Here is a 22,503-nt window from a genome sequence, read left to right on the forward strand (position 1 = left end):
AAAAACCAACGCCTGACTAGCTATTTTACTTTAGGTTAGCATTAAGCCTAGTAGATAACCTAAAAAAAAGGAGCGCCATTTATAACATTTTGATGAAATATTACTTTTTTTTCTTTTTGAAAAACATGCATTAATGAAACATGCAAAAAATAAAAAAATGTGTTAAAGTATTTTCTAGTAGGTAAAATTGGATTTCATGTTGACTTTAATCATCTTCTTAGGATTGAACGTACCCTCTACGAAGCGATGAAGGCTGTTAATTAGAGATTTGATTGAAATAGGCAGGTTCCATGGGTCCTCCTGAATGTTCTTGTGTAAGATGCACCGCCAGCGTATAGTCCAGTCATCTGTGTGCCGAAACTCTGTTTAGGTGTAAAAATTGGAGTGAGAGATTAAAATGAATTGGTGTGGTGTGCAATACTTTAAAAATGCTCAAGAAGGATGATAAACATTTTAAGAGGTCAATAGGTGAAACTGGCATGCATGCTTGAGGTAGGAAACACAGAAATACACACAAACACACACATAGTAGATACAAAGCTGCTGTTTAATCTCTATATTTAAATACACGCCAAATATGAACACAACCCAAAAATACATGAAATACACTGGAAAATCGAATGTGGTATACTCTCGGGCAGAAGTTACAAAGCACACATACAATCAAAAAACATACACACACACCCTGTCCACCTATAAAAGTGCTCAACAAACTCCAGACACACTATGTACCCAAATACACCAGACACACAACCCTCAAATGAGTTTCAAACATAACATGCATTCAAATATAGCGCACATGCACATCCTGCCCGGGCGGTACCTGGCTGACTGTGGTCAGTGTGGAAATGCTTGGTTTCCTCGCAAGCTTTACTCATGACACGGCCCTTCAGGAGACCGTTGATAGAGTCAACCTGAGAATTAAAAAGACACAGTTAAACCTATCACTACTCTCACATCCCGAGATAAATGAAGACATGCTACTTGCCCTCTCTAAAGCCATGTCTGCTGGTTTAAGTTTGTCCACATGTAATCTGTTCACACTGGATAAAAGAGCCCTTTATTGATATCTGGGCTTTGGAAGAAATGGAGAGGGGGTCTCATTCTGCTGACCTCTAAAAGACGATAGATTCTGAGGGCAAAGGTTTGAAGGTCAAAAAGTAGTGGTCAAAGAAAATGGTGATGGGGGGGCTAATGTGATAAACTATACTGTGGAAGTTAGTGAGGAAAAAGAGGGGATGTATTGATGAAAAGGGAATATATAGATGGAGAACAGCTCTTCAACTCTTGACTTGTCATATTTAAGACATTTTGGATAAGAAAAAACAATCTGCTAAATGAATAAATGTACATGTAAATGTGAATAATATTACAAGAAAAAAACGAGGAGTTGAGTGTTGTGAGAGGCAAAGCTTAAGAAAAGAAAATTACATTTTAATTGGCAAAAGTGTGTGTGTGGGGGGGGGCATTATTATACCTGATTGAAAAGGTGTTCCAGACATCCGTGTAGTTTATCCTGCTTGTCTAGGGGGATCTGCATATCACATGGCAACTCATCTCCTGTAAATAAATAAATAGTATTAATAATCTTGTTTCCTTTATTGAAAGTAATCAATTTCAATATTTCTGTCAAAACTGTAAACAGATCTGGCAGAGTGCAGTTACCTGAACCCATCTCATCACTGCCCAGGTAAGAACTGTTGCTCCGGACACTTGTGTATGACAACACTGAGTCCCGGTTACTGTTGCATTCACTGTAAAACACACAAAAGTAGAAATGTTTTCAGTTCAGTGTTTCCCCTAGGATTTTTTCAGCAGCAGTGTAATTACGCACGTCGGTGGAGGAATAGCTTAAAACGACCTTAGAATCATAACACGGGTTATTCATGTTAACCTTGTCATGTCTGTGTTTATTTAGTGGGAGCTTTTGACACTTGAAGGGCTCTGGAAGCCCATATAGCTGTAGTAATATCTGTCAAATAATGAAATGCCTCAATGCAGAAAATTACTCTGACATTTTTATTAAACATGAATACAAATGCATAATATGAACCTATTTAACAGATCATTCACATATAACAACTATCAACACTAATGAATCACTACACTATACAACTGCCATTTTTGTTTGTTTGTGCATCATCTGTGAGGGCAAAATTATTTATTTATTTTTTGAGAAACTGAACATGAAATTGAAAATTGAGCACTCCATTAACATCCAAATGTATAAAAACGATGAACAAATGAATGAGACCACTTTGGAGTCATTTGGGTGTTAATAGGGTACTGACATAAGACCTATATCTTAATATATCCCTAATATCTCAACTCTGTTGGTCCTTACAATGCAAGTGAATGGTGACCAGACCTTTGAAGCTCCAAAAATCACATAAAGGCCACATAAAAACAATTCATAAGACTCCTGTGGTTTAATCCATATCTTCAGAAACAATATGATAGGTATGGGTGAGAAACATGTCAATATTCAAGTCCTTTTTTTTACCATAAACCTTCACTTTCACTTTCAAAACGTGAATGTAAAAGTGAAAGTGAAAATGGAGATTTATTGTACAAAAAAGGACTTAAATATTGATCTGTTTCTCACCCACACTTATCATATCACTTCAAGATATGGATGTAACCTCTGGAGTCGTATGGATTAATTTTAAGTGGCCTTAATATGATTTTTGGAGCTTCAAAGTTCTGGTCACCATTCACTTGCATTGTATGGACCTACAGAGCTGAGATACTCTTCTAAAAATTTTCATTTGTGTTCTGCAGAAGAAAGAAAGTCATCTCATGAGGGTGAGTAAATTATGAGAGAAATTTTCATTTTTGGGTGAATTATACCTTTAAGTGAATTCAAATCAAGCGGATATATTATATAATTGTTCGTATTATCAGTCAGAAATTATTCACAGCTGAAGAAAAGACAAAAGTGACCTTTACCATGTTAAACACAATTCTTGCTAGATCTTGCTATTCTACTATCCAAGACAATGATCAACTGACCATAAGAGCTGAAATCATTTCAACAGCCATAGTGATTTAAAAATCAACAAACTTTCTGTTTCAACTTTTATCCACTGGTATCAACAATGTAGATGTCTTTATGACAGCCTTGTATGTTTACTCAGAGACAGACTGAACTTTTTAAAATGCATTTTTTTGCCCTAAACAGCGTGTGAGGAAAGTACTACTCTTCTACTTCTACCCATTAGTAGAAGAGCAGCAGAAGTTCCCTTTTCCCCACCCCACAGAGAGCAGAGGCCAAATTTAGTGCCGCCAAAAGCAAAGAATGGAAGACCATGATCAGCAGGTTGCAACACTCCCAGAATTTGAGCGAGAGAAAGAGAGACTGAGAGAAACAAAGAGAGCATTCCCTCATATTTTAACGAAAGCATCCTAATTATTAGAGATGGCGGGAAATATTGATATTTCAAAGTATTGTAAAATTTGACCTCACAATATTGTATCAACATTCTAAAATGTAAAATTCAGTTCCTTACTGTAAGTGCATAAATAGAGGGAAAAATGTTTCTACCTATAAAACATGACAGCTGCAGCTGTGCATGAGCTCACACCATCACAAAGTAGCAGGATTTTAAAGCAGAACGCCACATAATGATAGAGGGTGCAGAGACAGGCATCCATTTAGGCCAACAGAAGCATAAAATCCGCAGGCTGTTTGTTGTCAGTCTTAGCTTTGCCTTCCTCAGTTGGGTCTAGATTAGAACCAAACAACCTCTGGCCCATATAACGATGATATAACAACAGTGACAATGTATTGTTTAGCGGTTTAAGAGAGCAAACTCTGGGTTGCTATGGTTCAACAGGTTCTTTGTAAGAGATGTTTAAAATCTCCCTCTGGGTCTGTTTTAGCAACATCAGTTTGACAGGAAACAAGTCTCGCTTTCTCTCTCTCTGTCTCTCTTTCGCTGTCTTGCTTTCTGCTTCATGCATGTGCTGGAGGAAGAACAGGATTTTTAAATCATCTTTTATACACATCATACAACTTTTAATGGAAAACAAATTAAATGACCTGAAAATAGCTTGAATTATGCACTAGAGAGAAATGCTGGTTCCAGTTTAAAATCTTAGACGAGGGTGGTAAGGTTTCTCCAATACCAAAATTTTGGCTTCTGTACGATACCAGCCCTGGTGCATTGGTATCGATACTTAGGCAACAAATAAATAGCAATTAAATTATTGTTATTAGTAGTGTTATTGCTATTACTTTGAATATTAAATTTTTCTTAAGAGTAGTAATAATTTTCTGTCATTATGTCTTTAATCTCACAAATCCAGTAAAACAGAGATTTAATTATGGCAGAACTTTTAATCCGCAACTACAGTACGTGGTATCCTGCACACTGACAAAAGCAGCTTGCATTATTCGCGCATGCCCGCAGTGAGAATCACATTAAGATTGCTGTCTTCTGGAGAGAAAGACATCAGGCTTATCTCCAAGTTGTAGAAAAACACTGGACATATCTGACTTTACTTTGGCAGCAAAATGCTTTTATGCTATGAAAAATTTGAGAAATTATGACCCCATTTCCACCTGGTATTAAGATGCGTTTCGGGTGATACGATCACATTTGGTCAGCCCTAAGTGCAGGTCTAAACGGGGTCTAAAATGTCCTGTATGCGTCCCGGCAGCAGTGAAGCGCCACCCCTCACCTGTCAATCAACCGTTGCACTAAAACAAGGGTTTAAACTTTGTCGTTTACGAGCGGCTTTAAAAAGAAATAACTATCTGATGAGAAATTTTGAAAAAGCAAAATACATACACAATCACGAGAGCTTCACGGATCTTCTTCAGTGTTTGACATCAACAGATGAACATCCGAAGCTCCTTTAATACAGGTAATCCACTAAAATAATGGATAATTCTGTTTGACGTTGCGTTTGTACTTAGATAAAATTTCAACCACATCTAGGAGAAATAGCGCTCAGGTTTTTTTTGTGCTTTCTTTTATGACTTTGTTGCGCTTTAATATCATGCAGTAACATGCTGACATAGTGATTAATGTATGTCGTCATGAAACAGAGAGCCTCCCCTCCAAATCCGAACACAAGTGGTCAAAGGAGATGCATTTAAATGACCAGGTGTAAACAGCGTTGTGTATCACCTGACCACATGTGATCGGATCACCTGAGATGCATCGTAATACCCTCATGACATAACCTAACGATTTGTTATTTTAATGTTTATTTATAAGCGAAAAGATATGTTGCAAATTGCAGTTAGGTTGTTTTTCCCCCATTGTTGATTTTTATTTTTTAATTAGACGCTAATTTATTAAACGTTTATTGTTCATTTGACTTGATTGTGTCAATATTAGCCTATATCGCATAATTATGCATAGTCCATAATTATACTGGATGTGTTTACAGCGCAAAATATACACTGAATATACACCGAAATGAGGTGATTGAACTTTATCAATCCCGGACACGATGGCCAGCACTAAAATTTCTTAGCGGAAACACTGATGCAAACTGTATATTATTTAAAGACATCCTTCTGCTGTTCAATGATCACACTTGGCCAGATCGAGATTTTAATTTGATTAATTGTCAAATTGTCATCGATTTCATCTAAAAAAATTTCACATTCCGTAAACTTTTCTAACTATACACTATACTGGAGTATGGAACCAAATCATGCAACAAGATGATATCGTACCGTTTAAACATTTTTGATATCGAGACATTTCGTTAGTACACCGCGCAACCCTACGAGGGGGTAATGGGTTCGGGATATGTTGCAGGTTGGACTCAAACTCGCTTTTCTGGACTTAGGCGACTAGTTAAAATGAGTAGTCATGCAAGTCCAAGTAGAACAGCTCAGAAACATCAGCTGAAAAAACCTTTCCCCACCTATAGGAGTCTCTGTAGCTCATGGTGTCATGTCCAGAATCCTCCTGATCATCTTCATTCACTTTGAAGCACACTCTCTTGTTCCCTCCATGCTCTGTCTTGTCTTGATCCGTCTCCTCTGGTACGGGAGAGATTGAGGATGTGCTCTCAAACGAGGGGGGCTCAGAGCCCTGTGGCTGGGTCGGTCCGGTTATGGATGACAGGAGTCTAAGATAAAATAGTCATATTTAGAGAGGCTGTAAAATAGAGCTGGACATAAATGAGTTATCAGAACAATGTTCTGACTCTAACAACGAATTATGAGAGGGCTTTCACACTAAACCTGAATGAGTTGTGAGTTAAATTTCCCATTTATTAACAATACCTGCAGCTGTGGCTTACCAACAGGTTGTATTTGTGTAAATATGGAAAAACATATTGAAAACATTATCAAATTATTCCTATATTAATTCAACTTTGGATGTCATAGTTTTGAGTCTCTATTCTTTTTTTTTTGTTTTTACTTTTTTTTTATTTATGGTCTTTTTTGGCCTTTTTGAGACAGGGCAGTGTAGAGTAAGAAAAAAAAGTGTAAGAAGAGATAGATGGTAATAGGATAGGACAATGACTCTACTTCACCAACAATTAACTTCTACATCAGCACATGCTTGCTACTGAATAACAAACATTGGTTCCTCCTGAGAGGTTGTGGAAATGTCTTCACTGCAATCATCTGTTATGGCTTCCGCCTTATGTTTTTTTCTGTCTAACCCATAAATATTTTTAGACTGTTAAAAAAGGACATCCTGAAATTTTGAACGAGGAGGGTAAGAGGAGAATAGTAAAACTGACTGTACTCTGAAGAGAGGATGAGAATTTGAGAAATTTGCACCATTTTTCCATGAGTTCTCCATATTTTATAAATTCATTTCACAGAGATTTCATTCAAAACAGCTTTCTAGATGATTAAATATTTTTGAACTGAGCATAACAAATATGAATTCAGTATTGACATTTCCATGACTTCTCCATTTTTAAGGAATAGTTCTGCCGAAAATGAAAATTATGTAATTATTTACATAATAATTTTTTGAATAATCCTCCCATAGATCCCAGAATTCATACAATAATAAGTTCATAGCGACCATGCCCCAAAAATGACAGTATACAGGTTTGGAACAAATATAGGTGCGAGTAAATAATAATATAATTTTTCAGGTGAAAGGTTTCTTAAATTACCATGACTTTTAAAGACCTGGAAATCACACTTTTAAAATCCCCTGATATTTCCAGGTTTTCCAGATCCAAAAACAAACAAGCATGACTGAATTGTAGCAGCATAAGCCTTAAGTAAACATACACTGTTTAACTGCCTCATCAGTTCCCTACAATAGTGACTAGGGCTGTCAATTGAGCAGAAAAACTAAATTCACATTTTTACCTTAAATATTTTCAAAATTCGAATAATATTCAAATTTTCAAGTCAGCTGATTTTTAAATTGATGTGTTTCCTTAGTCAACAAGAGTGCACAATAAATACATAAACCATACAGCACCATTATATTATTGCAAAGAACATTCCTGGCTGTTAAAAAAAAAAAAAAAAAAAGAGCATTTCATTTTCAACTAATGTGCATAAAATAAATAAATAAAAAGTTTCAGTCTGTCCATATTCTCAAATGTTAAGTCAAAAGTAAAATGAGGGGGAGAACCCTTCAATAGACAGTTCACATGGTGTTACACTTGCACTGATGCCACGGTATACTACCACAGACTCAAGCTTCATAATAACAGCGAAATAGCACATTGTTTTTTATTCAGTACAGTTGTATGTAGGGGAGCAATATTCCCAGATAGCAGTGGTATTTGGCTGAACTCGGTGGTGAAGCGGCTCAGACTATGAGCACAGACCAGAGGCTGTTCAAACAGGCGGAAAACAACAGAATTGAACCGAACGTGAGGATCTGGAGACAGACACACATTTCCAAGTTGAACTCCTTTCCTGAGAAAGTGTTTAAAAAATGTATTTCTTAATCTGAGAAACGCTTATAAGAGAGCAAGATCCAATGGCCAAAGACCTCCACCTACTGTAAGGGGCTGTTCACACCGAACACATTTGCAATCATCCATTTGTTTTTCTTTGTAAACGCACGCTAGACGAACATCTTTGTTTCGCTTTGTTTTTGTTTATTCAGTGTCTCAAGCTGGAGCACAGTTTTTTAGATGCTGTTTCTAATTAAAAATAACTTTAAAAGCATCTTGAGACACCTGCTTTCTGTTAAACTGTATTTGTTGTGCTGTGTCTAGCCATTTTTAGTGCAAGAATGTGATCGATCTGAAGTCTTCGTCAGTTCGTTGCACACATCCAAAATTCAAATGCACAGTTTTAGCATTCAAATGTGCATTTTCTTTCTTAAATTCGATGAAGATTCCAATTTTAATTTGACAGCCCTAATGGTGACCAACATTCTCCTCATTACTTACACATCTATCTGCTCCACATATTGCTTCATCTCCCGCACTGCGATGTCCAAGCGGTTATAGAGGCAGATGTAATTGTCCTGGCTCTCTGTGTCTTCTTGTTTGAGGAGGAAGCTAAGTCCTCCCTCTTCATGCTTCCTTCCATTCTCTGTGCTCCCCTCTCCCTCCTCCATCTCTTCATCCAAACTGAAGCAGCTCCAGGTGGGGGCCGCCATACTGGTCACACAGTGTATGGAGTGAGACATGGGACTCAAACTGGCTGCAGGAAGAATAAAAACAAACTAATTAATTAATGAACTAATTAATTAATTAATTAATATCAATTGAGACGACTGAAGATCTTTGAGCTGGGGAAGAGGAAACAGAGCCCAGTGTGATGATTCCAAAACCAACTGTTTTTTTAAGGCAGCATCCTAACTGAAATAGAACCTCATAAATGACTGATTTGGAATATTCTACAAAGGCTGCCACTCTGTGTGCTACATACATTGTCTAAAGTGTACAACAGACTCAACTAACAATTGATTCCATTGAGTTTATCATTAGCATGTTGCTAAGCTAACAACGTGATACTCTAAAAAGCACAGAGATACATATCACCCACAAATATTGGGTCCATTTTCAGGAGTGTGGCTATAGTGCTTTAAAATTCTGTCTGGGTAGGCAGCTCTGGTTTTGCAACATTTCCAATGCCAGAAAACGTCAGATGCAGTGAAGCATAATCTTGTATATGGTTAAGCCCATTGAGCATGAAGTGGTAGAGGAATTTTAAACATCTCTGATCATGAGACAATTGCAGGCCAGATGTGAGACAGAAAAATAAAAGGCTCTCATGCTAAGGAGGCTCAAGGAACAAAAGCAGTATGTGGTTCTTTTCTCAACTACACATGATGGCTAGACAGCAAGTTTGGCTGCAGCAATCTGAGCAAGTGGAGTCAAAAACATGAGCCAGATGGAGCCAAAGTCGAGGGATGCCCCATTAAAAGGGATACAGTAGCTCATCCAACATACTGTAATAATTTGCTCACCTTCATGTTGTTCCAAACAATTTTCATTTCGGGTCAACTATTCCTTCAAATTTTTTAATTCAGCCAAAGATTACTTGGTTAATACTTGCCTATTTTCTGTTTGCCCCAAGACTGTTGTGCCTGATGATATACACACCCAAAGACCTATCTCATATGTGCTAGTTAAACATGTAATTTCAAAACCATCTTCATTAATCCCTCGCTTTACTTATATAACAGCTTCCACATACTGTACAGTACTTTTGGTGCCGCTAGTATGGCCAATGATGTCATGATGTTTACCTTAAATAAAGCATCAGACCCCATAAACAACAATCAAACAGTCATAAGAAGAGATGGAGGCTTTGGGCCTCAGGGAATGGTAGACTGTGGGCCTATGGGCAGTGGAGTATTACATCACTAAAAGCTACTCATCAGGGCCTACTGGTGTCTTAATGGAGGTCTGATGGAACCAGCTGTTTGACCATTTTCAAGATGTGTAATTTTTGCATCAGTCAGCACTGTTTATTTAATTTGAGGATTCCTAAATGATACATAGAATTTGAACCAACCTGGAAGCTTTAAAAGACACTGGATCATTTTGGGAATAGCAGGCCATGACTTTTCACTGTTTTAATTATTATTTTATAACTTTCAATGATCATAAGGGCAAGATTTGTTTTACTGAGCCCATGAGTTGAATTCACAATCTACCCAAATTGCTGAGAAACCTATTTGGGAATTTAGAGATTTTATGGAGGTAGTATTTCAAGGTGATCAGTGTAATTTTTTTATTTGTTAAAATACTGTACTTTCTACTATACCTTAATATTCAGAGACAACTATAATTAACCCATTGGAAGGTTGATTTCTCCGAAAAGTATAAACACTGTTCCATTTGTCAAAACATTGCTCAGTTTGTTTGTGAATACAGCCCGACATAGCAACATTGGCACAATCAAGTGAATTTGGTGCATAACTATACATTTTTTTACCCACCAAAGGTAGAAGGGGGGAGTGTTCAGGAAACCTTTTTGAAAACACTAGTGTATGGTGGAATTAGTAGTGGATAAACTACACATACACTTCAACTTTAATCAGCGTCAGATGTCAAAATTCTATGTATCATTAGGAATCCTCAAATGAAATAAACAGCGCTGACTGAAGGTAAAATTACACATCTAAAAATGGTTAAACAGTTGGTTACCTTGGTCAGGATCGAGGCCGAAGATGGAGTTCTTGCGTCCGAAGCGGATGCTGAAAGCTCGGCCAGCTGAGGTAGAGCTCTTGGGGCAGGACACCTGAATCAGGTTCAGGTGACAGTTGGTGGGGACGAAGTCCATGCAGCCCAGAGCGTGAGGTTTATTGCTCGCCTGCTTAAACGTGGGCCAGGCCTCCATCTGCAGTTCCTCCACAAACTGAGATCCGGGATGATAATAATAATAATAAAATAAAAAAGTCTGTTACTGTATTGTGGATTTTAGCATGGCTAGAACACTGTATTGACTAATCAGAATCTAAGACTGGAAATATTCATGAAAGATTAAGGATATAACAATGGGAGAAAGACATCACACCTGTGTGTAGCTGCAGATGCGTTTTTCTATGCTCTCCAGTTTGGTGTCGCAGATGTTTCGAAACTCAAACTGCGGCATGGTCACCACCTTCTCATTCTGAGCCATTAGCTGCCGACAGCTCTTCACAAACAAACTGTCGTCCTTCACAAAAGCCTCCAGAATCTGACACAAACAACACACATCAGGAAATTAACTTCTGCTTCTGAAAAGGAGGAAATATTTTAAGGCAGGCACAAAGTAGTACATATATACAGGCATGAGCTTGACCCTGGTCTGACCTTTGCAGCAAGGTTGAAGCAGCCCTTGGGTTCCACCATCCTCTCCAGCACACAGTGTTTGATCCCTGCTGTGCTGACATACTCGTACAGAACCCCATGTTCCACATGAACATTGTCCACATTCAGACTGACTGAAGGAACATCATCCGACATGGACAACAGTTCCAGTCTTCTAACAGAGCCTAGAACATTCAAAGTAGAATAAATAACAGGGACAGTGTAAAGGACTATTTGTCTTGGTGCATCCTCACTATTTTTGGTATTAAAACCAAATTAACAATTCAATGGTCCAGTGATTGCATACGTCTATCACACTGAGTCATCAACACGCAATGCCCCAACAATGTACCGTATGCAAAACCTGACCTCCACCCCACACACACACACACACACACACACACACACACACACACACACACACACACACACACACACACTACCTGTTCCATTAGGACAGCCATCCTCTGAATCAGAGCCGTTCTCATAGGACCTGAAAGACGCTTTCTCTTCTATATTCTCATACACGCGGTATGCCCACTGACCACAGCTCTGCATACATACACAACAAAATAAAAATCACATAGAAAGGGAACAGGTATACAGCATGAGAAACAAATAACCTCAGGATCATCTTATGTGGGCCTCCATAGTCTATTAAAAGTATGAAATATATAAGGCAGCATTATACACAAAACAATGCAGTGGTGATTCTAACCAAGTCTTGCTGCTCCAGGACAGGCTGATGGCCACTGAAGTGCTCCAGAACTTCCTGGTAGCTGCTCTGGTTCATGTTGTTACCGTTGACTTTGAGCACACACTGACCGGGCTGAAGACCTGCTGCTGCAGCCTCTGAGCCTGAAAACACACATTTAATTAAATAATATACAGTCTGCATGCGCTACGGGCTTCAGAATGAACGAAAGGTGCCCCTGTGTGCTCTGTCATATTTCACACACACACTCACACAGGCACGCACGCACAAACACACACTTAGCTTTACTTTGCTATCTAAAATTAGGACATATCATAGACTTGTAACAACTTCTATAACTAACACAAACCACTCATTTAAATAACAAAAATAATCTCATCACCTAATAAAAGCTTAGGTTGATTTTTGTCTTAACTCATCTTTAAGGACCATCAGTACGGATTACGCAATGCTTTGTACAGCAGCAATCTGGCTATGTGTGTTTTAAGTGATGCATTTGACATGTTTGTTGAATATTTGTGCAGTTTTCTTTGGGTTTTATTTGCTTTTTAAAGCCTAGCCTTTTCATACATCATGTTCTAAGCAACCAGTCCTGGTATGTCAACTCAACTAAATGACATATTATAAGTTTACGCTTATAATGAGAGTGTGTGAGATGCGCGCACACACACACACACACACACACACAAACAAACAAACACACCCTCTCTCAAGCCTATCCATGTTTTCTCCTTTGCACAAAATAGACTTCAAAAAAGCTGTTTGCTAGAGAGACCTTAAATCTGTCATCTCAGCCCAACCAGTCATTGCAGCAAAAATATTTATGAGGAAAGATGTTATGATTATTATTTAAAAAGATTTAACATATTCTTTACCTCTGCTTTTGAAAAGATCGCTGGAATTTACACCCCTGTACTCTGTGTGCACTGCATGCAGAAGCATTTTCGCACTTTCAATGATGAAAGCTGCTATAATGACACATAACAAATCTCTGCATTTGTCTGAATGACATGAAGATGAGCTCACTGCTTTAAGTTCAGAAGTATGCTGTTTAAATCCAGAAACATGTGGTGGGACTTCTGAGTTTGGGTTCAAATGGTGAGGAACAGTTTTAGAACTCCAGATGTTCATCACATGATCACAACAGCCTGTGTTACGAATTTGCTTTATTTGAAAGCTTTTTATAGCACATAAACATCTGCCTGGCAGGTTAGAGAGGGGTAATGCAGTGTGTTCCTTAATTCATAATGACATGCATTAAATTTTATGGTAAAAATACAGAGGAATGCTGTGTTTTTCCAGGATAATAATCACCTAGATATAAGCTTTGGGATCATCGTATGAATGTGATATAGTCTTAAAAATGTCTCTAAGACACCCACCCAGATACAGACATACAGCCCAACAAGTGTTTTGATATCTAACAATTAGAGGTAGACCGATACATCGTTTTTACCGATTAATCAGTGCCGATAGTTACTTTTTGGAACTAACTGTGATCGGCAAAAATCTATGCTGATAGTTTTATTTTTAAACTCTTCTTTTTTTTCAATTCCTCATCAATAAACCCCATCTGGTGAAATATATATATACAAAACTCTTAATCTGGTGAATACATTGGCTATTCAAAGCTTCATTTGGTATATACTTACATATAGAGCACTGTAACAGAGCCAAGTCTCTGTCATTTCAAAAGAAGAGTCCCCGTGTGTTTCAGACTTGTTTATAGTTAAAAGTCCCATGCTATGCAACAAATTTGTCTGATTATTACTGGAATTTTGGTTTTACAATAAACTGCTTTTGGGATTTTATTCATTTTGGACTCTTGTAGCCTTAATGTCTGTTTCCATCATAGTACGACAAAGACAATATTTCTTTTTATCATGCTATAAATCAATTAAAAAAAAAAACTATGTCAATTAAATGGTTATCGGCATTGTCCACTACCTTAGTTATCGGTATCGGCAAAATCCACTAGCGGTCGATCTCTACTATCAATGGTTGTAAATGTTATTGTTCTAGATAGTGGGATGAACCAACGGGAACTCACCTTTCTTTACTGCATGAACGTAAGGTGGACAGGAACCACAGAGAACAAACGGCAGAGTGCCATGAACATCTGGGATCTTCACAGTCCTTTACAGATACACATAGAGAAAGGACACAGGCACATTAGACAGTGCTTTCTTTTCCACATTCTTGTTATAACGCTTTCTGTGATATTTAGTAGACTATCTTATTACAAGTACATCATTGTTTGGGACACATATACAGTGAGTGTAAACACTGAGGCACAAGAAGTGCTGGCACTGGTTTAATTATTAATTCTCTTTTGAAAAGAATAGTGCTTTGCAGGGTGCAGGTCTCCTGCATGTAATTCCAATACCAGGAGGGTCCTTTTACATGTACCCGTCTACATTTAACATGTGCGTATGTGTGCAAGTATCCAATATCTGACTTGAACACAAACTCACTCTTTGTTCTTGGTGGCAACCAGTAGTCTGAGGGAGCGACGTATACAGAAGGACTGGTTGATCATGGTCTCCACCTCAGAAAAGGGCCTCAGGAACACCAGATCCTCATTAATGGAGTAGATCTTCCTACCTGACTGTAGCCCTGCCATCTGCACAAAGCAAAAACACCATATGGAGGAAATAAATCCCAATAATCCAGCTGTGTGCAGAAACAAATTCCTGTCTATTCCAGTTCAATGTGCAGAGACATTCACAACCCCCCCCCCCCCCCCCCCGCCCCGCCCCAACCCCAAAACAATAAAAAAAAAAAAAGTAAAAAAATAAATAAAAAAAAGTTAATAAAAAAAAAAAAAAAAAAGAAAAAAGGAAAGAAATGGAATAAATGAAAGGATAACAAAAGGAACGGAGTAAGTGAAATTAAAAGAAAAAGAAATGCAAAGAAATAGGAATAGGTATAGGAATGGGAATAGGAAAAGAAAAAAGGAAAAGGGAAAAGAATAAGAAAATTAAAGCAAAATGAATATGAATAGGCAAGGAAAAGGAGAGGAAAAGAAAAGTAAAGGAAAAAAGTGAGTATAGGAGAAAGGGTAAATAAGGGAAAACAGAATGAGGACTCTGTGGAGAATATGATGGGACATGCTTAATTGCTTCTCATAGAGCCCCAGAGATCAGAACTGTGAAGGAAGAGGGAGTGAAATTAATTAAGCAAGCGTGGCCTGGGCCTGACGGACCGACTGTCTACAGATCTAAGAAGTCTGTGATGCAAGTGTCAGGACACAAATAGAATTAGAGCAGTTCCATTGATTACCACCATTAGCGAGACACTCTCCACCTCTGTACATACTGCTGAGACAGTATAAAACAGACAAAATGTCGTGTGTCAGGTCTAACAGGCACAGTAGGGGTAAATTACAGTAGGTGGTTTAGATCCTAACCATAATTATCTACAAAACACCTTCCATAAACAACTGACAGAGCCCTACAGAGAATGAAAATATATCACCCTGTGCACTTCAAATCGCATATCCAAGTTGGAGAGATCCTCCCACAAATGACACATAATGATCAGGGTTTATCCCCAAAAGGCAATTTTTTAAGATACTCTATGCCGACTACACATTAAGACACATGCAACAAAAGACATTGGAAGCCAAAAATTATTTGCCTTTATATATAATTATTATTTTTTTTAAATAAAAAAAATTGTGTTTGTGAAGGGAATACACTTTTTATAGCACAACCCCATAGACTGGATAAAATATATAGACATCTATCAGACAGTATTACAGTAGAGGCAGAAATGCCCCATGTCCCCTTGCTTTCCACAATATATATAAAACCTTGTGGGCTGTGAATATGTGGTATGGACAAAAATAAAATTACTTTATATAAAACATTAAGAACATAAATGTTTTGAATGTATATGATGTGCTGCTATGCACAAAGGGACACTCATTTTCAGAAATAATGGACCTCTGTATACTGTCTAGTAATATTGCTGTGTTTAAAAATGTAACCTAATTTGAATGTCTCAATTATTGCAAGTACTTAAGATGTTAAATACCTTTTAAAAAAAAAAAAAAAAAAAAAAAAAAAAAGAGTGAACATCTCATTTACTGTAATTACTTAAGAGTATACTAAACAAAAGTTATCAAAGCATCGGCAGACAGGAATTATAGTCCTTTTATTATGTATATTATGTACCTCTGCATATGAGCCCCTGGTCACACTCTTCACTATAATGGCCTTGTTTTTCTCTTCGATCTCAAACCCATAGTCCTCCTCATCAGGATGAATCTGTATAGGGCCAACAGAAGCACAACATCAGCACTAGAGTCATGATTATCAGGACATAAAGTCAATACCTGAGCAATACTTGAACTGGCCAGATTTAAGACCCCATAGAGATTTGTGGCTTTTTGTCCATGTCTTTTTTCTTTGAGGTCATCTATGTGCAAGTGTACTCTTCAAAGTTGACAACATTTTAATTTATAGCATTTTAACATATCAAGTTTAGTCTTTCTCTTCCAGGAAGACTCATCTTGCACTTATTCATTTTGTCCAATCAAATGTTCTCTGAAATGGGAATGCCCCTTCCCCTAATACCACCTACATCTAAGTTACATTTAAAATTAATGGCTGTGATGTATCAAAAAGCTATTGGCTACACAAAAAAAGTGACAAGCTCTTAAATTCACTTGTCAAATGATTTTGCGATTTTTTTACCAAAGCATTAAAACAACAAAAATTGTACGTGATGATTTAATTTGTATATCTGAGAGTAAATGCAGCAGTACACCTTGACTAAAATAGTGTTTTACATTAAGAAATCAAACTGTGATTCAGCATGTCAATATCACACTAAAGGCCGATTTATACTTGTGTCGAACCTACGCCGTAAGCATAGGCTCCGCATAGTGGCCAATGTGGAAGTTTTAATTTATAGTTCTGCATCATTCTGTGAGTTCATAGACAAGTATATTGAGAAAATGCCTTTATTTCTGAAATAATTATACAGATCATAAACAAAAGTGATGCAATTTGTGGATTCAAATGTATTTCTTAAATTATTGTAGCATTAACAATTAGTTCAAAGTAGGTGAACATGTTGAGATTTAGATACATAGGCCTATTATTTATTATAAATGTTTTCTGCCAAGCAGAGAGACAATAAATCAGGCAATTACTGTGTGCTTGATCTTAAGTCGCTTGAATAATAATAAATACATATTTTTGCATACTTTTGATGCTCCGTGCTGAACCCCCCCCATGTGGGGGGGGGGGGGTGTTCGTACTGTTGTTCTATGGACATGCGCTACACGGACGGCTTTTGTGGTTGCACACAGTCTCTGTGTTTAGACGCGCTCCTCTTGCCAACTTTCACGGGGAAGAATGTGATGCCGGATGCCGCAAGAGGGGCCCCCCTGGGAGTTTGTATAAGCCTGTGCGTTAATGCGCCCCTGCCCCGATGCAGAAGTATATATCGGCCTTAAGAGAGCCAGCATGGTTTGTGCAAATGTGTGAATAAGCTACATATCCTCTATAGCCCAAAAGCTGTTAAGTCAAATCTACTAAAAATAACAAAAACCTTAATCTGTTCAAATGTGCCATGGCTGCAGCCCCAGGATGGTGTTGTCAAGCTGCTAATAGTTCAGCTAAGGTGCTAAAGGCGCTAAAGGCGCTGGAGGTGTTATCATGGATGAAAGGTACATTGGCTTTAGGTCATGAGACAGGATGTTCATCTCTGGATCATAACAAGGATTTAATGCTCAATTTCTCCACAGCTCCAACACAAAAGGTTTTGTGTGCTTTTATTAGCTACGGGCTAAAGCAGAACATGTTTTCCCAGCCCTGTAAATGCTTTCCTTTCTTTTATTCACCATCCCTTCTTTTCTCTGAAAAGCCTTTGACGTCAGAGAGAAGCGTAGCATGTGGGGTTGTGACATAAGAGAAACTGTGGAGGGATTTAAGGGGTTGGAGGATAAGTCTAGAAGCACTTCTGGTCAGAGTGGAAAGAAGGCAAGATTTTGAAGCATTTGATGGCTGGAGGAGAAATCTGTCTGTCTATAAGGGATGAAAGAGTAGTTTGTAAAGGTCAGGGTAATAACTGATGGATACTGAGGGTCTTAATTGGCCCTGCACCAGCACGGAGCAGAAAAATCAATGTGCGTGTGATGGTTGAGTTTGAGAATGTGTGTAATAGCGTATAAACAGTGGTATCCAAAAGTCTGAGATCACATTTAGGGCCCTATGATTTCTGCAATGTGGAAAACACAGACGAAATCATGGAATTCAGTCATAAAAACAGACTTAACTATAAAACATGGAATGTTATGGAATTTGACATTTTTGGGATAAACTGAATGTATGAATGATCAATTAATCAAAGTAAATTCATGATATGCCTTAATATAATGATTAAACCACAAAAGGCTAGATCAAATAATCAAAGCACATCTTTTAAATTCACTGCCCGGAATTAGCATAATCACGGAAGTGAACTCTGATTTATTTGCATATGGTGCAGGAATTGAAGATCAGATTTATATCCGTTTGGCGGAGACACATTGATGTGGCCAAGTGTAAATGGAATGAGCTTTTTCAATTGGATAGCAATCCGATCAGTAAAAACGCATGAAGTGGCAAAGTGTAAATAGGCCCTAAGAAAGATTTTAAACTGATATACTTCTTTACCCTCTTCAGTGGTAGAATCCCTGCTATGCAAGTGTGTGTGAGTGTGTGTATCTCACCACTAAGGACTTGGCAAGGATGTTCTCGATGAGTTTGAAGTCACTACGGAGCTGTTTACTCTTGGAACTAGTGCCATCAGTCTCCTCATCAGCGTAGAAACGGAAAAACTGTGACTCATCCTTAAATTCACTTTTCTCCAGAACTGCAAGGCAGAAAAAATCAGAAATTAAATTGAACTCAAATCATGATTCCCACATGTTTTGACCAATTATTTTCCATGACATTTCCAGTTGCCTGTGAATACAGAAGGATTTTTAAAAATCAGTTCAAGACGATCCTATAATGAATAACTTATGTTACGCTATACATTTATGTTCTACGATGAATCAATGTTCAAGAAATGCTTTATTATAGAATCAGTCTGAATCAAAATGGTTTACGGTTTGATAAATTAATTGATAAAAACCAACTCGAACGATTCGTTCACAAATCAGACGGTACTATGGCTTTCTAGCAAGTTTTACACCACACAAGAGCAATTTCTAGTTCATAATATATTTAAGAGCAGAGAATAACTACAAAATATTTAAAAAAATGTGGGAACCCTGTAAAATTAAACTGGAATAAACCACTTCCCACCTTTACAAACAGGTAAAACTAAACACTTTTCCTCCATAATTCAATACTGCTCATATCTGCCGATGACAAAATGATTTGACTGTGTGAAACTGGCCAATTGAATCACCTCTCAGTAGTCATCAAAACAGCTCATGATGTGTCTGGGAATGATGTTTGGGAAAATGTGAGGTGAAGGAGGAAGGCACAAGATTTAATGGGAGGTCTGCAGTCAGTAGAAACCTGGTGTGTGAGAGTGTAATGTTTTTCCCCCTAAGGAAGACACTGAGTGTGTTTTCATGCCATTCATTTCATGTCTTCAAAGCAAAATTTGGATGGGGATTGTTTTGGAAGTCTGGATCCAGCGTGACAAGTAGCAAAATACTACGATTACTTTTGACAGGATACATGAGTCTATGTGTATCTCATCAGAAAGTTATTTTCCATTATTGTGACTAACTTTTGTTCCAGCTGAACCCCAGATTTTGTTCCAACAGCTGTTTACATCTTAAAACACAATTGTTCTGATCTCTCTTTTGGTCTTTCTTGTGCACACACACACACACACACACACACACACACACACACACACACACACGTCGGTGCAGCTATCCTTAAGATTTTTATACTGTGCGAACTATAGATTATATCCCCTAACCCTACCCCTAAACCTCACAAAAAACGTTCTGCATTTTTACATAAAATACAAAAAACAAACAAAAAAACATTGTTTAGTATGTTTAAGCGATTTGAATTATGGGGACACTAGAAATGTCCTCATAAACCACATTTATAGCATAATACCCTTGTAATTACCAGTTTGTAACCTAAAAAGAGGTCCTCGTAAACCACCCAAACCCGCCCACAAACACACACACACACACACACACACCTCTGACGCACTAAGTGTGTGAGAATAATTAATCATACAGTAACTGTGTTTCTCCTATTGCACTAATCAATTAATTTAGAAAGAACAAAGAAAATATATTAGCCTATATTAGTCATATAGTAAGATTAAAGTCTTAACCTTTAAAACAACTACTTTAGTGTTTCAATTAGGGCTGTCAGCTGGATGGAGTGCAATGGAAATGAACAGAACAGCGTTTTTATTAAGTTATTATATTATACTAAATTCAATGCATTCATCTGCCACAATAATGTTAGATTTTGGAATTATCTTTATGCTGATTAATTAATATTGATTAATTATTCTGCATAATATGTAATGAATTCAATTAAAATATTTGTCAACCCTGGTTTCAACATAATTCTCAGACTGCTTTACTGCTTCCAAGAGTCAAAGCTCTTTCCCTTTCACTCTCTCTGACACAGAAACAAACACTGGCATGGATCAATCCTTTGCCCTGGACACTAGATCTATTTCAATAGCAAACAGAGAAGGCCATGGAAAACTGCAAAACCTGCAGGTTATATAACCACCAGATACAGAGTAATTTACTACACAATTGTAAATAATAAGAGTGCTGTTTTCGGTGGAGATTTTTAAACTTTAAAGTTTATTTTTTCAAATAAGTGAACATTTAGCAGTATTTAGGACTGACATTATACCCACCAACCCAAAACCAGATCCTGTTTCTATATAAAAGACATATTCTGTCTTTATGAAGCAGACATTGACACTGACCGTGGTGCATAAAACCGGCATTGCAGAGTCCCACGCCAAGAGTGACAGCATCCTCACGGCTTGTGCAGTCGCCCTGTTCAGCAGAAATATCACACACAAGGTCACAAAACAGCCAAGATAGTGAGGCGTGGCATATTATATTACTTCTATGTTGGATGAAATGACACACTGGAGAAAACGTGGAGGGTAAATATTAGAGCATCTTGAGCACTTTTACAAAGCTATTTGCAATAGAGCAGAAATAGTATATAATGTAGATTATGCATGAAAAACCAAAAGACATGAGCAGAAAAGATGAATAGAAACCTAAAGTGAAAGAAGGTGAAGGGGATGAGAGATAGAGACGAGAGAGAGAGAGAGAGAGAGAGAGAGTGGGCAAGTGTGTGTGTTTATGTAACAATAACAGCTGCAGTGGGTTGTGGGGGAATGGATCTAAATGTTTTTGCTAAACATTACCTGTGACACAAGCCATTCCACCAGTTTGCTAGCTGGTATGACAGATTTAAAGGTTTTCAGGTGATGGTCTCTGTCTCTATAAAAGCAAATGTTGAAAATTGAAAATAGCCAATTCGCAAAGCCAAAACACAAACAACCATTTGATTAAAACAAAAACTCTCAATACTTCTCATACACTTCACTGAAGCACTGGCTTTAAAAAATGAACTAGACAGATATTCTATCAACTGAGGTATTCTATTAACACCTGGCTCTTGTGAATGATACTTGACTGCAGACAGCTCTGGGGGGGCTCTGTCCTTACAATTAGTGTACTGTAATTAGTGTATTGGACTGTCACCTATAAAGGAAAAGCATCTGCTAAAGGTCAAGTAACTTACAGACTGTCCCAATAGCTCCCCCTCAGCTATTTATAAGAGATATCAAAGGTGATTGGTGACAGAAAAGCAATATGACTCTATAGTGCTCATATTATTGTGTCACGTGCAGCTGGCTAAGGTGAAACCACACTAAACAAACTCTCACCTCACCATCTTTTAAAACAGATGCTTTTAAACAAATATTCAAATTGACTTTTTGAATTACTAACAATGAGATGTGTCATGGAAAATGTATTAATAAGAAATTAATATTAAATATTTGTCCCCCACCAAACATCAAAATCCATTGCAATCTTTAAAATACTTTCTCCATTGCTCTGCACTTAGCATTGCTGTAGCGTAGTACTAATCTAAAACATTTGTGCATTTGTGCTTTGGATAAAAGTACCAGTTAAATGAATGAGATATTATTGCTCTGCTAACCTACACATGCAATGCCTTTAAAATGAACAAAGTGTTAGCAAAATGTACTGTCAGATCTTTCATTTCACATTAGCTTAAACCTTTAATGACAAGTAACAATGTGGTCTGTGTAAAGTACAAAGCTCACATTATGGTACAGAAAAACATGTCACTTACTTGATAACAGGTGTGAAGAGACTGTGGAGACGACAGTAGAGTCTTACTCCCTGTCGGACACATACACAGACACTCATATAATGCATCTGCACAAACAGCTGCGTCTCTTTACAGTGTGTATTTCAGCTTATTGTCCTGTTCGAATAAATTTTTTTCAACATTTGCACATTTGACACATTTTTAGATTTAGATTTATCAAGATCACATGAACTCGAAATTGTATTGACTAGCTGTCAGAAG

General features: G+C 37.5%; 1 protein-coding gene across 1 annotated transcript in view; it reads right to left on the bottom strand.

The window, feature by feature from the left end:
- Positions 1 to 22,503, bottom strand: part of LOC127414752 (phosphatidylinositol 3,4,5-trisphosphate-dependent Rac exchanger 1 protein-like) — a 125,296-nt gene that overhangs the window by 14,405 nt on the left and 88,388 nt on the right. Inside the window, exons 13-30 of the mRNA XM_051652992.1 lie at positions 22,264 to 22,313; positions 21,305 to 21,380; positions 20,849 to 20,921; positions 18,645 to 18,787; positions 16,099 to 16,191; positions 14,395 to 14,543; positions 13,971 to 14,056; positions 11,924 to 12,063; positions 11,649 to 11,757; positions 11,209 to 11,390; positions 10,931 to 11,092; positions 10,561 to 10,771; positions 8,350 to 8,605; positions 5,887 to 6,093; positions 1,666 to 1,754; positions 1,478 to 1,560; positions 824 to 914; positions 234 to 362 (exon numbers count right to left, since the gene is read on the bottom strand). Of these exons, the coding sequence (XP_051508952.1) occupies positions 234 to 362; positions 824 to 914; positions 1,478 to 1,560; positions 1,666 to 1,754; positions 5,887 to 6,093; positions 8,350 to 8,605; positions 10,561 to 10,771; positions 10,931 to 11,092; positions 11,209 to 11,390; positions 11,649 to 11,757; positions 11,924 to 12,063; positions 13,971 to 14,056; positions 14,395 to 14,543; positions 16,099 to 16,191; positions 18,645 to 18,787; positions 20,849 to 20,921; positions 21,305 to 21,380; positions 22,264 to 22,313 (2,329 nt within the window). The remainder of the gene's footprint in view (positions 1 to 233; positions 363 to 823; positions 915 to 1,477; positions 1,561 to 1,665; positions 1,755 to 5,886; positions 6,094 to 8,349; positions 8,606 to 10,560; positions 10,772 to 10,930; positions 11,093 to 11,208; positions 11,391 to 11,648; positions 11,758 to 11,923; positions 12,064 to 13,970; positions 14,057 to 14,394; positions 14,544 to 16,098; positions 16,192 to 18,644; positions 18,788 to 20,848; positions 20,922 to 21,304; positions 21,381 to 22,263; positions 22,314 to 22,503) is intronic.

This window comes from Myxocyprinus asiaticus, chromosome 24, assembly GCF_019703515.2.
Source record: "Myxocyprinus asiaticus isolate MX2 ecotype Aquarium Trade chromosome 24, UBuf_Myxa_2, whole genome shotgun sequence".
In the NCBI taxonomy this organism is placed as follows: Eukaryota; Metazoa; Chordata; class Actinopteri; order Cypriniformes; family Catostomidae; genus Myxocyprinus; species Myxocyprinus asiaticus.